Source organism: Geotrypetes seraphini, chromosome 10 (genome assembly GCF_902459505.1).
Source record: "Geotrypetes seraphini chromosome 10, aGeoSer1.1, whole genome shotgun sequence".
Classification (NCBI taxonomy): Eukaryota; Metazoa; Chordata; class Amphibia; order Gymnophiona; family Dermophiidae; genus Geotrypetes; species Geotrypetes seraphini.
Genome location: NC_047093.1, coordinates 130,789,368 through 130,804,065, shown reverse-complemented (window position 1 = coordinate 130,804,065; position 14,698 = coordinate 130,789,368). Strand labels below are relative to the sequence as shown.

Sequence of the window (14,698 nt, the reverse complement as noted above, 5' to 3'; positions counted from 1 at the left end):
AGTCTGTTTCAGGACAGACTTCCAAGGTGAAAAATGGGAAAGAGTGGGTTTTGGGAAGGGTGTGAAAATGAGAATACGACTGGGGGAAGGGTGTTCCAGAGGGTAGGCGCATAGACTCCAAGCGAGAGCAGTGAACAGGAGGAAGAGTCAAAATGATAATACAAAGCTGAATGAAAGTCCCTAGCAGGTGTCTAAGGAGAAATAAGAACTGAAAGATAAGGATTACAAGGAAACAACACTTTCTGAGCTATGGTGAGAATCTTAAATTGAATACAGAAAGGTATTGGTAACCAGAGGTGTTGAGTAAGAAGTGGAGAAACGTGACCTGATTTATGCATGTGTAAGAGTAAGTGAACAGTAGTATTTTGGACCATTTGAAGATGTTTGAGATGGATTTTTGGAAGACCAGAATACGTAATGTGACCATATGTCCCGTTTTTAGATCGCCTGTCCCATTGTCCCCAACGCCGAAATGTTCTGTTTTCAGAGACAACATCCTGAAGCTGTGCATGGGGACAGTGGGACAGACAATCGCTTCCCCTCCCTCTCTCCAGTGCCCGAAACCTTGCCTACCGCCGACTCAATCCCCCCGGTCCGCCGCTGCTGCTTGCCTAAAAGTAAGGTCCAGATAAAGTTCCAGGCCAGCCAGGCAGCCAGGCATACCTCTTCACCTATACCCCTACCCTTGACCCTTGACTACAAAGAAATGTAGGGGGGGGGTGCTGGTTCGTGGCGGGGGGTGCCGGATCGCGGGGGGGAGGGTGCCGGATCACGGTTGGGGGGGGGGGGGCGCTCATAAATCGAGGCACGCTCAGTTTCCGAGGCACCGATTTTGCAAATGTTTTGCTCGTCTCGCAAACCGGTGCACTCGTAAACCGAGGTACCACTGTATATTGGTACCAGAACCAGTTTGTGTCACACAAGAATAACTTGTAGCATACACTGTAACTTTCTGTGTGTCGAATTAAGTGTACTGGAAACCTTGCGTCGTAAGGACAATTATAGCAAATTGTAACCAGCAAACTGTATATTATACATATTAATATTAGACCCTAGTATATATCAAGTTGAAATAAAAACTTGTATTGTAAACTTGTACAGAAATTGTGTATGTTAAACCTGTAACCCGTTCTGAGCTCCTGGGGGACAACGGGATAGAAATCTAATTAAATAAATGAATGAATGAATGTACATCCCGACTAACCCCCTCTTTTCCGAAACCGCAATAGCAGTTTCTAGCGCGGGGAGTACCGAATGACCTGCACTGCTCCCGATGCTCATAGGAACTCAATGAGCATCGGGAGCAGCGCCGGCCATACCGCTCTCGCAGTTTCGTAAAAGGACACCTCAATAGTCCTTTTCTGATAGCATATTTTTCTGCCTGTTGTATATTTCAGCTGTGAAATGTTCAGGGTTGGAAGCGCCAGACCGGGGAACCGTGGATTGCTCCCATTTCTTTGGAGACTTCACGTATAACTCCAGCTGTCTTTTTTCCTGTGAGGACGGGTTTGAGCTAGAGGGGTCAAGGACACTCGCGTGCGAAACGTTTGGAAACTGGACCGCAGCTGCACCATCATGCCATGGTATGAGTTTGGGGGGGGTTAAAAGGTATATTGCGGCCTGTTGTTTACCAGAATCGTGCGCAATTTTATTGGATTGTAAAGCTCATGAAATCCTTCCCAAAGTTGCAAAGCAAACGGTGTGAAGCTTGCTTAATGAAAGGCGAAAAGAATCAGGGCAGCAACCTGGCACCGGAGAAGGCAGCCACAGCATTTTCTAACATGAAGACTCAGAAAATGTATACATCATAGGCAGTATAAGTATGTTGCAATGTACCACATTAAGTAATAAAAGTTACGACAGACTATTAGAAGTTGCTCCAAAATCTTTGTCATTCTTTTAAAGTAACAAAACATTTTTTTTTTTCTATTTTAATCTTTTATTGAGAATTCTACATCATATCAATTATGTTAAAAAAAAAAACACTTATGAGTCAATATTTTAGCGAAAAGAGATCTTTTTAAAATGCTGGCTGTGGCTTACAAAAAAAAAATCATGTTTATTTAGTGCTCTTATATCAGGGATCTCAAAGTCCCTCCTTGAGGGCCGCAATCCAGTCGGGTTTTCAGGATTTCCCCAATGAACATGCATCAAAAGCAGCGCATGCACACAGATCTCATGCCTATTCATTAGGGAAAACCTGAAAACCCGACTGGATTGCGGCCCTCGAGGAGGGACTTTGAGACCCCTGGTCCACGCGTAATGCTGGCTCCTCCCACGTCCAAATGGTCTGGGTTTGGATATTTTGGACTTTGATCATTTCTGTGGTCAAAAATGCAGTTAGGCTTCCTAAGGTTGGATGTCCTTTGGATGTCCTGTCAGCCAAAACGTCCAAATAGGCGATTTACAAAAGAAATAGATACATAAGAACATAACATAAGAACATAAGCAGTGCCTCCGCCGGGTCAGACCATAGGTCCATCCTGCCCGGCAGTCCGCTCCCGCGGCGGCCCAAACAGGTCACGACCTGTCTGCATCACCAGAAGGGGCTCCCTTGCCACCTTGGTTTCTCATTTAAGTCCTATCTTCCCATCGTAGTCCTAACCCTCCGGTCTTGCACATGTACGACCTGTTGGGTTTCTATACTTATTACCTGGTTAGCTTTCTATACCTGTGTTACATCCCAGCATCTCTCTCAGTATCCCACGATCCCTTTATCCCTCAGGAATCCGTCCAATCCCTGTTTGAATCCCTGTACCGTACTCTGCCTGATCACTTCCTCCGGTAGCGCATTCCATGTGTCCACGACCCTTTGGGTGAAAAAAAACTTCCTTGCATTTGTTTTGAACCTATCTCCCTTCAGTTTCTCCGAATGCCCCCTCGTACTTGTTGTCCCCTTCAGTCTAAAGAATCTGTCCCTATCCACCCTCTCTATGCCCCTCATGATCTTGAAGGTCTCTATCATATCTCCCCTGAGCCTCCTTTTTTCCAGAGAGAAGAGCCCCAGCCTATCTAATCTCTCGGCGTATGGGCAGTGTTCCAGCCCCTTTACCAGTTTCGTTGCTCTCCTTTGGACTCTCTCAAGTACCGCCATGTCCTTCTTGAGGTGCGGCGACCAGTACTGAACGCAGTATTCCAGATGTGGACGCACCATCGCTCGATACAATGGCATGATGACTTCCCGCGTCCTGGTTGTTATGCCCCTCTTTATGATGCCCAGCATCCTGTTGGCTTTTTTCGAGGCTGCTGCGCACTGTGCAGATGGCTTCAGTGATGCATCCACCAGTACACCCAAGTCTCTCTCAAGTCTGCTGTCTCCCAACAATGCCCCCCCCAATTTGTAGTTGAACAACGGGTTCTTTTTCCCTATATGCATGACCTTGCATTTTTCCACGTTAAAGCGCATTTGCCATTTGTTTGCCCAGTCTTCCAGCTTGTCCAGGTCCCTTTGCAGGTCCTCACACTCCTCCCTGGACCTAACTCTACCGCACAATTTGGTATCGTCTGCAAATTTTATAACTTCGCACTTTGCCTCCTTTTCCAGGTCATTGATAAATATGTTGAAGAGTAACGGCCCCAGCACCGATCCCTGTGGCACACCGCTCGTGACTCCCTGCCATTCAGAATATTGGCCCTTCACTCCGACCCTTTGCAGTCTACCCGACAACCAGTGCTTGATCCATCTGTGCACATCCCCTCCAACCCCGTGGTTCCACAGCTTCCTAAGCAGCCTTTCGTGTGGCACCTTGTCGAAAGCCTTTTGAAAATCGAGGTAAATGATGTCTATAGGTTCCCCATTGTCCACCCGACTGCTTATTCCCTCGAAGAAGTACAGAAGGTTCGTTAAGCATGACCTTCCCTTACAGAATCCATGCTGGCTTGTTCTCAGTAGGCCATTTCTCTCGATGTGCTCGCAAATACTGTCCTTGATCATAGCTTCCACCATCTTCCCTGTAATTGAAGTCAGGCTCACCGGCCTGTAGTTCCCGGGGTCACCCCTCGATCCCTTCTTGAAGATAGGTGTGACATTCGCCAATTTCCAGTCCTCTGGTACCTCTCCAGTTTTCAAGGATAGGTTGTAAACATGCTGGATTGTGCCCGCTATTTCTTGTCTTAGTTCCTTCAGAACCCTTGGGTGGATCCCGTCCGGGCCCGGCGATTTGCCGCATTTTAACCTGTCTATCTGTTTGAGGACATCCTCCTTACTTACCTCTATGTGTTCCAATTTTTCAGCCTGTTCCCCGCTCATGAGTTCCTCTGAGTCCGGTATATTAGATGTGTCTTCTCTCGTGAAAACCGACGAGAAGAACGTGTTCAACCTCTCAGCTACCTGTTTATCCTCCTTAATCACTCCCTTTCTATCCCCATCGTCCAACGGCCCCACCTCCTCTCTCGCTGGTCGCTTCCCCTTTACGTAACTGAAGAATGCCTTGAAGTTTTTCGCCTCCCTGGCCAGCCCCTCTTCATATTTCCCTTTTGCTTTTCTAACCTCTCGGTGGCATTCCTTTTGGCATTTCCTGTGCGCCTGGTGATTTTCCTCCGTTGGGTCCTTTTTCCATCGCCGGAAGGATACTTTTTTGTCATTTATTGCCCTCTTTACTTCTGTTGAGATCCAAACCGGGTCCTTTGACCGCTTGTTCTTGCCGCCTTTTCTGAAACTGGGGACGTACTTTCTTTGTGCTTCCTGCAGGGTGTCCCTGAATAGGGTCCAGGCGCTTCCTACAGTCTCCATCCTAAGGATGTTTCTGAGCTTCCTCCCCACCATTTCCCTCATAGCAACATAGTTCCCTTTCCTGAAATTGAGCGCAGTCGTTGCGGTCCTCCTTCCTGTGGGTGTCCCCCTTTCTAATGTGAATCTGATCGCGTTGTGGTCACTGTTGCCTAGTGGTCCTCCCACTTCTACCCCTCTTGCAGGCCCCCCTAATCCGTTTAGGATGAGGTCAAGAGTAGCACTCCCTCGCGTCGGTTCCCTGACTAGTTGCTCCATGAAGCAGTCCCTCACAGCTTCTACAAATCCTGTTTCCCTAGTGCAGTTGGAGTGACCCATACTCCAGTCAATCCCCGGGTAGTTGAAGTCCCCCATCACTGTTACACTTCCAGTCCTGCATTCTTGTCTCAGTTCAGCTTCCAAGTCGTGTCCGACTCCTTCCGGTGTACCAGGTGGGCGATAGTATAGCCCCAGTTTTATGACTGCACCCTTGTTTCCCGGCAATTTGACCCATAGCGATTCCAGCCCCTCTGCCTTCTTTGCCATATCCATCCCGAGTATTTCGCTTTTCAAATGTGGACATTTCTGAGCTTCCGAATTTGGTCGTCTTGCAGGAAATGCTAAAATTGGACTTAGAGGTCCTTTTCGAAAATGCCCCTCCACACTTCTGCGGTGCATCTAAATATCAAGGGGGGGGGGCCTTGTTTTGGGCAGGACATTTTTATGCAATAATGGAACATTGTAGAGTAAGTCTAGGGCACAGTTTGGATGCTTGAGGCTAGATCTGTTTTAACAACAAGTAAGTGCCAAAACGTGGCCAAACTGACCAGATAACCTTTCGAGGCATAAAGGCATGACTCCCCTTACTCCCCTAGTGGCCACTAACTCCCTCCCACCCCCAAAGATGTGAATGAAACGGTAGACACCGGCCTGTATGACAGCTTCAGATGCTATGGCTAGTTATATTAGAGCAGCAAGCAGGTTCTTGGAGTCACCTGGTGGACAGTGTAGTGAACTACAGCACTAATGATGGAATACGTGAGCCCTCCAAACCCCGCCCTAATCCCACTGTACTACATATAGGTGACACTTGCAAGTATAAGGGCTATTAGTGTGGTGTACAGTTGAGTGCCATAGGTTTTGGGTGCGTTTTCTAGGGCTCATCATACAATATTAGATGGTGAGATGTGTACCTGGGACTTTTTATGTGAAGTTCACTGCAGCGCCCCCTAGGGTGCCCCACTGCTCTGCTGGGACGTCTAAGTGGCCAGTCTACTGGCTTCTCCTATATCCCAATGGCTTGTTTTGCGTGATTTTTCTTTGGATTTTATTTTTCAAAAGTGGTTTAAAAAGACCGAAGCACTGGGATCCAACCCATCTGAGAAAGGGCCAGTTTCAAAATAAAAAAGAATGTTTTCCTTTTTTGAAAACAGTCATTTTCATTACTGGATTTTTGTGCACATTCCACAAAATGCCTAAACTCGGATTTATACCTCGTATCTAAATTGCTCCTTTTTGTAAAGTGTACATCCCAGAATGCATACAAATTCACATGCACAAATTTGTATCTGCTCTACGAATAGGATACTTTTCAAAGCAGACGTATGTGCATACTTTCATTCTTAAAATTTGCCAGTATTTGCACAGAGAAAAGTATGTGAGTACTATTTTCACGTGCATTCAATTATAAAATTACACCCTTAATATTGCAGCTGTGAGATGTCCAGTGTTGGAGACCCCAGACCGGGGATTTATGGATTGTTCCCATTTCTTTGGAAATTTCACTTTTAACACCAGCTGTGAGTTCTCTTGTGACAGAGGGTTTGTGAGAGATGGATCAAGAACACTCAAGTGTGCATCGCTTGGAAACTGGACAACATCCCCACCATCATGCCATGGTAGGTGGAGGGTTTAAAATGTGCAATTAGATTACGTAATGTTACTTATTAGACTGCTACTGTTCTAGCCTTTTGCTGATTACAAAGGGATCAAGAAATACTTAGCTCACAATAGAGAAATTAGGGAAATGGGTGTCGGGACAAAGGTGCGTGCAGACAATTGAGCGCAGTACGGAGGTGCGCGCCGCAGAAAATTACTGTTTTTAGGGCTCCGACAGGGGTGTGTGGGGGGAACCCCCCCCACTTTACTTAATAGAGATCGCGCCGCGTTGTGGGGGCGTTGTGGGGGGGTTTGGGGGGGATGTAACCCCCCACATTTTACTGAAAACTTCACTTTTTCCCTGTTTTTAGGGAAAAAGTTCAGTTTACAGTAAAATGTGGAGGGTTACAACACCCCCAAACCCCCCACAACGCCGGCGCGATCTCTATTAAGTAAACTGGGGGGGGCTCCCCAACAAAACCCCCCCCGTCGGAGCCCCTAAAAACTGTAATTTTCTATAGCGCGCGCCTCCGTCTTGCGCTGTTGTCGGCGCACGCCTTGTCTTTCGCGGGGTTGTCTATGAACCGGGAAATGTCACTTCTTCTATCTTTTGATTACCGCATAGTGAATGTGATGAGAGAATCAGAAGACAGTTGAAATTAAAGTTCCTGATTGTTAAACTTTAATCCGCTATGTAATAATTCATTAAAATTTCTGCAATATTCTCCCATTTTCCATATTATTACAGCTGTGAGATGCCCTCGTTTGGAGGACCCAGAAAATGGACTCATGAATTGCTCCAATCTGTTTGGAGATTTCACCTACAACTCCAGCTGTGACTTTTCCTGTGAGGATGGCTTTGTGAGAGATGGGTCAAGAACACTTGAATGTACAGCATTTGGAAATTGGACATCACCTCCACCTTTATGCCATGGTACAAAAAGGGGTTTAAAAGGGTATCTGAGACCAAAGAAATGATGATTAATCTCCATAGATCTAGAAGCTATTAGACTTCCCTTCCAACATGGATAGTAAATGAAACTGTAAGGTTTGTATATTGGGGGGGGAATGATCATTCAAGGACACAGTTGGCATAATTGAAGACAGTCATAATATTACAACCACTTTTACAAGCCCACATTAGAGGTAAGCCATTGGACCCTTCTGATGCTTCTCTTCATCCTGCTAATAACAAATGACCTCTGGTAATACACTTGTCTTTTAGAAAAACAGAATCTAAACCTGTATTATAAATTAAATTAAATAATTCTAAGGAAATAAACAGACTCTTTGTTAAACCACCTTTCTTAAAGTGGAGAGGCCACTTATTAGGAGAGAAAGTAGTTAACAATTTAAAAGAAAGGACTATTACTTGACAAACCCAGACCGATTATTACTTCATACGTTATTTCAAATTGCAAATTAAAAACAAATGGCCTCTGAGGCTCCCCATCTTCTTGCAAACATCACAACTGGAACCTGAACTTATTTCTCAACTAAAATATTAAGTTGCCCAGCCTTAGGGGAAAATTTTAGACCAGTCTTGGATTTACATAGTAACATGGTCCATCCAGTTTGCCCAACCTGATTCAATTTAATTTTTTTTTTTAATTTTTTCTTCTTAGCTATTTCTGGGCAAGAATCCAAAGCTCTACCCAGTACTGTGCTTGGGTTCCAAGTGCCGAAATCTCTGTCAAAACTTACTCCAGCCCATCTACACCCTCCCAGCCATTGAAGCCCTCCCCAGCCCATCCTCCCCCAAACAGCCATATAAAGACCATGTAAGTCTACCCAGTACTGGCCTTAGTCCAATATTTAATATTATTTTCTGATTCTAGATCCTCTGTGTTCATCCCACGCTTCTTTGAACTCAGTCACCGTTTTCCTCTCCACCACATCTCTGGGGAGCGTATTCCAGGTATCCACCACCCTGTCAGTAAAGTAGAATTTCCTAACATTGCTCTTGAATCTACCACCCCTCAACCTCAAATATCCTCTGGTTTTACCATTTTCCTTTCTCTGGAAAAGATTTTGTTCCACGTTAATACCCTTCAAGTATTTGATCACTGAATAATATCTCCCCTGTCCCTCCTTTCCTCTAGGGTATACATATTCAGGGCTTCCAGTCTCTCCTCATACTTTTTAATTTCTAATATCCGCTGCACTGATTTCGATGGTAAGATCAGAGACTAAATGCTACACTGTTTTGAGTGGCAAATTCAAAGCCAAGGCCAACCAAAAAAGTCTTCGTTCTGAAACTGGACAACTTGGTAGCTCTGTCGCATGCAAGCTCAAAGTCTTTGCCGGCAGAACTGTATTCATTTCTTCTCTTCCCCAAAATACTGTAGGAATCAAAACTGGCACTGCCTAGCAGAATGTAGTGTGAAGGCTTCAGAAGTCACATGGGAATTAAGCTTGAGTTTCAGAGGACCATTGCTTGATATTGTGTGGGAGCCGTGGGGGGTTAGTTCCAGTATCCAATATGACCCTCACGCTTTGGGCCAGTTACAGCAGGTGATTTAAAGATACAGAGAGGTTGCTAGCTGAAAGATCCACACTCTCTTCAATCTATTCCTGAGACTGAAAGTCAGGATAATCTTCAAGTCCGCCTTGTTTGCGCCTTCCTTTTGATTACCGCATAGGGAATGTGATGAGAGAATCAGAAGACAGTTGAAATTAAAGTTCCTGATTGTTAAACTTTAATCTGCTATGTAATAATTCATTAAAATTTCTGCAATATTCTCCCATTTTCCATATTATTACAGCTGTGAGATGCCCTCGTTTGGAGGACCCAGAAAATGGACTCATGAATTGCTCCAATCTGTTTGGAGATTTCACCTACAACTCCAGCTGTGACTTTTCCTGTGAGGATGGCTTTGTGAGAGATGGGTCAAGAACACTTGAATGTACAGCATTTGGAAATTGGACATCACCTCCACCTTTATGCCATGGTACAAAAAGGGGTTTAAAAGGGTATCTGAGACCAAAGAAATGATGATTAATCTCCATAGATCTAGAAGCTATTAGACTTCCCTTCCAACATGGATAGTAAATGAAACTGTAAGGTTTGTATATTGGGGGGGAATGATCATTCAAGGACACAGTTGGCATAATTGAAGACAGTCATAATATTACAACCACTTTTACAAGCCCACATTAGAGGTAAGCCATTGGACCCTTCTGATGCTTCTCTTCATCCTGCTAATAACAAATGACCTCTGGTAATACACTTGTCTTTTAGAAAAACAGAATCTAAACCTGAATTATAAATTAAATTAAATAATTCTAAGGAAATAAACAGACTCTTTGTTAAACCACCTTTCTTAAAGTGGAGAGGCCACTTATTAGGAGAGAAAGTAGTTAACAATTTAAAAGAAAGGACTATTACTTGACAAACCCAGACCGATTATTACTTCATACGTTATTTCAAATTGCAAATTAAAAACAAATGGCCTCAGAGGCTCCCCATCTTCTTGCAAACATCACAACTGGAACCTGAACTTATTTCTCAACTAAAATATTAAGTTGCCCAGCCTTAGGGGAAAATTTTAGACCAGTCTTGGATTTACATAGTAACATGGTCCATCCAGTTTGCCCAACCTGATTCAATTTAATTTTTTTTTTTTTATTTTTTCTTCTTAGCTATTTCTGGGCAAGAATCCAAAGCTCTACCCAGTACTGTGCTTGGGTTCCAAGTGCCGAAATCTCTGTCAAAACTTACTCCAGCCCATCTACACCCTCCCAGCCATTGAAGCCCTCCCCAGCCCATCCTCCCCCAAACAGCCATATAAAGACCATGTAAGTCTACCCAGTACTGGCCTTAGTCCAATATTTAATATTATTTTCTGATTCTAGATCCTCTGTGTTCATCCCACGCTTCTTTGAACTCAGTCACCGTTTTCCTCTCCACCACATCTCTGGGGAGCGTATTCCAGGTATCCACCACCCTGTCAGTAAAGTAGAATTTCCTAACATTGCTCTTGAATCTACCACCCCTCAACCTCAAGTATCCTCTGGTTTTACCATTTTCCTTTCTCTGGAAAAGATTTTGTTCCACGTTAATACCCTTCAAGTATTTGATCGCTGAATAATATCTCCCCTGTCCCTCCTTTCCTCTAGGGTATACATATTCAGGGCTTCCAGTCTCTCCTCATACTTTTTAATTTCTAATATCCGCTGCACTGATTTCGATGGTAAGATCAGAGACTAAATGCTACACTGTTTTGAGTGGCAAATTCAAAACCAAGGCCAACCAAAAAAGTCTTCGTTCTGAAACTGGACAACTTGGTAGCTCTGTCGCATGCAAGCCCAAAGTCTTTGCCGGCAGAACTGTATTCATTTCTTCTCTTCCCCAAAATACTGTAGGAATCAAAACTGGCACTGCCTAGCAGAATGTAGTGTGAAGGCTTCAGAAGTCACATGGGAATTAAGCTTGATTTTCAGAGGACCTTTGCTTGATATTGTGTGGGAGCCATTGAGAGGACAGTTCCAGTATCCAATATGACCCTCATGCTTTGGGCCAGTTACTGCAGGTGATTTAAAGATACAGAGAGGTTGCTAGCTGAAAGATCCACACTCTCTTCAATCTATTCCTGAGACTGAAAGTCAGGATAATCTTCAAGTCCGCCTTGTTTGCGCCTTCCTTTTGATTACCGCATAGAGAATGTGATGAGAGAATCAGAAGACAGTTGAAATTAAAGTTCCTGATTGTTAAACTTTAATCTGCTATGTAATAATTCATTAAAATTTCTGCAATATTCTTCCATTTTCCATATTATTACAGCTGTGAGATGCCCTCATTTGGAGGACCCAGAAAATGGACTCATGAATTGCTCCAATCTGTTTGGAGATTTCACCTACAACTCCAGCTGTGACTTTTCCTGTGAGGATGGCTTTGTGAGAGATGGGTCAGGAACACTCGAATGTACAGCATTTGGAAATTGGACATCACCTCCACCTTTATGCCATGGTACAAAAAGGGGTTTAAAAGGGTATCTGAGACCAAAGAAATGATGATTAATCTCCATAGATCTAGAAGCTATTAGACTTCCCTTCCAACATGGATAGTAAATAAAACTGTAAGGTTTGTATATTGGGGGGGAATGATCATTCAAGGACACAGTTGGCATAATTGAAGACAGTCATAATATTACAACCACTTTTACAAGGAAAGAAAAAATATATATTTGAAAATATTTCATGCTATGTGACTATAAAGTACAGTACTGAGAATTACTGATTGTAAAATATAACTAGGACATTTAGATCATAAGAATTGCCTCTGCTGGGTCAAACCAGTGGTCCATCGTGTCCAGAAGTCCACTTTCGCGGTAGCCCCTAGGTCAAAGACCAGTGTCCTAACTGAGACCAGCCCTACCTTCGTACGTTCTGGTTCAGCAGGAACTTGTCTAACTTTGTCTTGAATCCCTGGAGGGTGTTTTCCCCTATAACAGACTCTGGAAGAGCGTTCCAGTTTTCTACCACTCTCTGGGTGAAGAAGAACTTCCTTACGTTTGTTCAGAATCTATCCCCTTTCAACTTTAGAGAGTGCCGTCTCGTTCTCCCTACCTTGGAGAGGGTGAACAACCTTTATCTATCTACTAAGTCTATTCCCTTCATTATCTTGAATGTTTCGATCATGTTCCCTTTCAGCCTCCTCTTTTCAAGATTCAGCAGTCTGGAAAATGCATAAAAATACATTGAGCTGGTGGGAGGGGTTGATAGAAGAATTTGATGACTTTGGGTTGGTGTATTCGCCAGAGCAGAGCTTCGTAGATCATCAGAATTAATTTGGAGAAAGGAGCGACATGGTACAGTGCTAGATAGCTGAGATGCTACAATAATGAAAAGAGAGAAAACTTCAGCAGAATGCGAAACAAAGGTGGTTAACAGAAGGAGGAACTGCCAAGAAGATCAAGCTTGCTGCTTGATCTTTTTGGCAACTCCTTCCTTTAACCAGTTAATCTAGGTCTTTACCCCACAATGCTGCTTGATGTGAAAGAAGGTGTTTATGGTGTTTTTTCAGTTTACAACCTCTAACTGGGGGGGAAACGAAGTAGGAATGAGAGCTTCTCTTGTGTCTGTTGGCAGAGAAGGAGAAAAGGTCAATTATGTATTTAGGGGCAAGTCCGTTTAGCGCTTTAAAGCAGAAGCAGGCGAATTTAAACTTTATGCGTGCTTCTATCGGTAGCCAATGTAACTGCAGGTAGTAGGGTGATACACGATCGAATTTCTTTAGTCCGAAGATTAATCTGACCGCTGCATTTTGCATTAGTTGTACACGTCGCATATTTTTATGGGCCAGTTAGTGCAGGAGTCAGTTAGTGCGAGGGTCTTACAGATGCAGTTGACTTACAGAAGCAGAGAACATGCCAGTTGAAAAGCCCACACTCTTTATTTATTTATTTATTTAATTCGATTTCTATCCTGTCCTCCTGGAAGCTCTATAATCTTCACTGGCTCCCTGTATATTTTGGAGTCCAGTTCAAATGTGCTTGTGTCACTTTTAAAATCCTCTGTGGTATTTTTACTCCCCTAGTCCCTTTATCTTGGAACTCTTATAGATTCTTTTATGCAAGGGGTGACCAACAATTAAAGTTGTCCTGACCGTCTAATAAACATATTAAAAGAATCAAGACTCTTAGTCAATCTCTGTATTTTAAGCTTACCCAACTCTGGAACGACCTTCCACTTCGTTTAAGAAGTTCTGGTTCCCTTCCTTTTTTTCGTAAGTCTTTGAAAACCATTCTGTTCACTAAACATTTTGGAAACTAATCTTTCTGATAACTCTCTATATGCCTTTACTGGTCTAACTTAAGTCTCGGTATACAAAAGTAAGTATTAGATTAGATTAGGTTACAAGCGAATAGGTTACATTAGAGTAACTATAGACTTACAATAGAGTAACTTGAGGACAAGCCTGGATGGTACAGTAATTTAAGGACAGGCCTGTGGTAGGGACATCCATAGGAGATTCCAGTATGCATTAACAGTAAATTGGACCTGGGTAGTCGTCAACTAGTGCCTTTTAATCTAGTTCTGGAATTGTAAATCAGGACAATCTGCAGATTTGCCATGTTTGTGTCTTCCTTTCACTTACCGCATAGAGATTGCATAAAAGAATCAGAAAACGGCTGAAACTGATGGACCTGATTATTGCTAAACTTATCCTGGTATGTCTTTAATCATTTAAATATGCATGCTATATTCTCGTTTGCTCATATAAACATTTCGTATTTATTACTGCAGCCATGAGATGTCCTCATTTAGAAGATCCAGAAAGGGGAGTCATGAATTGTTCCGGTTTCTATGGAAATTTTACTTACAACTCCAGCTGCGACTTTTCCTGTGAAGATGGGTTTGTGAGAGAAGGGTCGGGAACACTCAAGTGTACGGCACTAGGAAATTGGAACTCACCTCCACCCTCATGCCATGGTACAGAAAGGAATTACAAAGGGTATCTGGTTACATTGGTTGCAATAGTGTATAGTCAGTCCCCGGGCAAAGTTACGTTTTAAAGCTGTTCTTAAGTCAGATTTGTATGTAACTCAGAACTTGTAGATTTTAAGGTTCTTGCTGCTTACCTCTGCTCCCAGCTGACAAAAGAACCAACTTTCCCTTCCAGTGTTCCCTCTAAGGTAAAGCATGCACAACCACACACTGTTCTTAATGTGGCCTTGCATCATTCCTGAATCTGCTGCAGGAGACGTGTAGGAGTCAGTGAAATCAAATGAAGCCACAACCGCGTCCTTTTTTTTTTTTTTTTCTCTTGAAAATTTATTGAAAATTTTATCAAAATACAAAAAAAGGAGAGAAACAAACAATCAATATCAATACCATAATCGTGGAACAATAAATGAGTAAAAACAATTATTCAAGCACAACAGAAAATCGTTAGATACATATAATCAGAGGTAAAAATATTCTATGGTGTTGTGAAAAGTAGCGGGAAGATATTCAAGGAAAGAAAAAAAAGTCAGGAGAGAAGAGGGAAAAGAAAGAAAAAGAAGGGTGATGATGGAGGGCGAAAGGTAAGTAAGAAAGCAACAAGGGGTGAGAAAGAGAAGAGAGAGTCCCCCAGAGGCCAGACGGGGACTACCTGTATTGAGTTCA

At 43.3% G+C, this 14,698-nt stretch overlaps 1 protein-coding gene across 1 annotated transcript in view; it reads left to right on the top strand.

Moving 5' to 3' along the window:
- The window catches only part of SELP (selectin P), a 169,510-nt gene that overhangs the window by 119,379 nt on the left and 35,433 nt on the right, over positions 1–14,698 (top strand). Inside the window, exons 28-33 of the mRNA XM_033962306.1 lie at positions 1,398–1,583; positions 6,421–6,606; positions 7,335–7,520; positions 9,352–9,537; positions 11,370–11,555; positions 13,835–14,020. Coding sequence (XP_033818197.1) covers positions 1,398–1,583; positions 6,421–6,606; positions 7,335–7,520; positions 9,352–9,537; positions 11,370–11,555; positions 13,835–14,020 — 1,116 coding nt within the window. The remainder of the gene's footprint in view (positions 1–1,397; positions 1,584–6,420; positions 6,607–7,334; positions 7,521–9,351; positions 9,538–11,369; positions 11,556–13,834; positions 14,021–14,698) is intronic.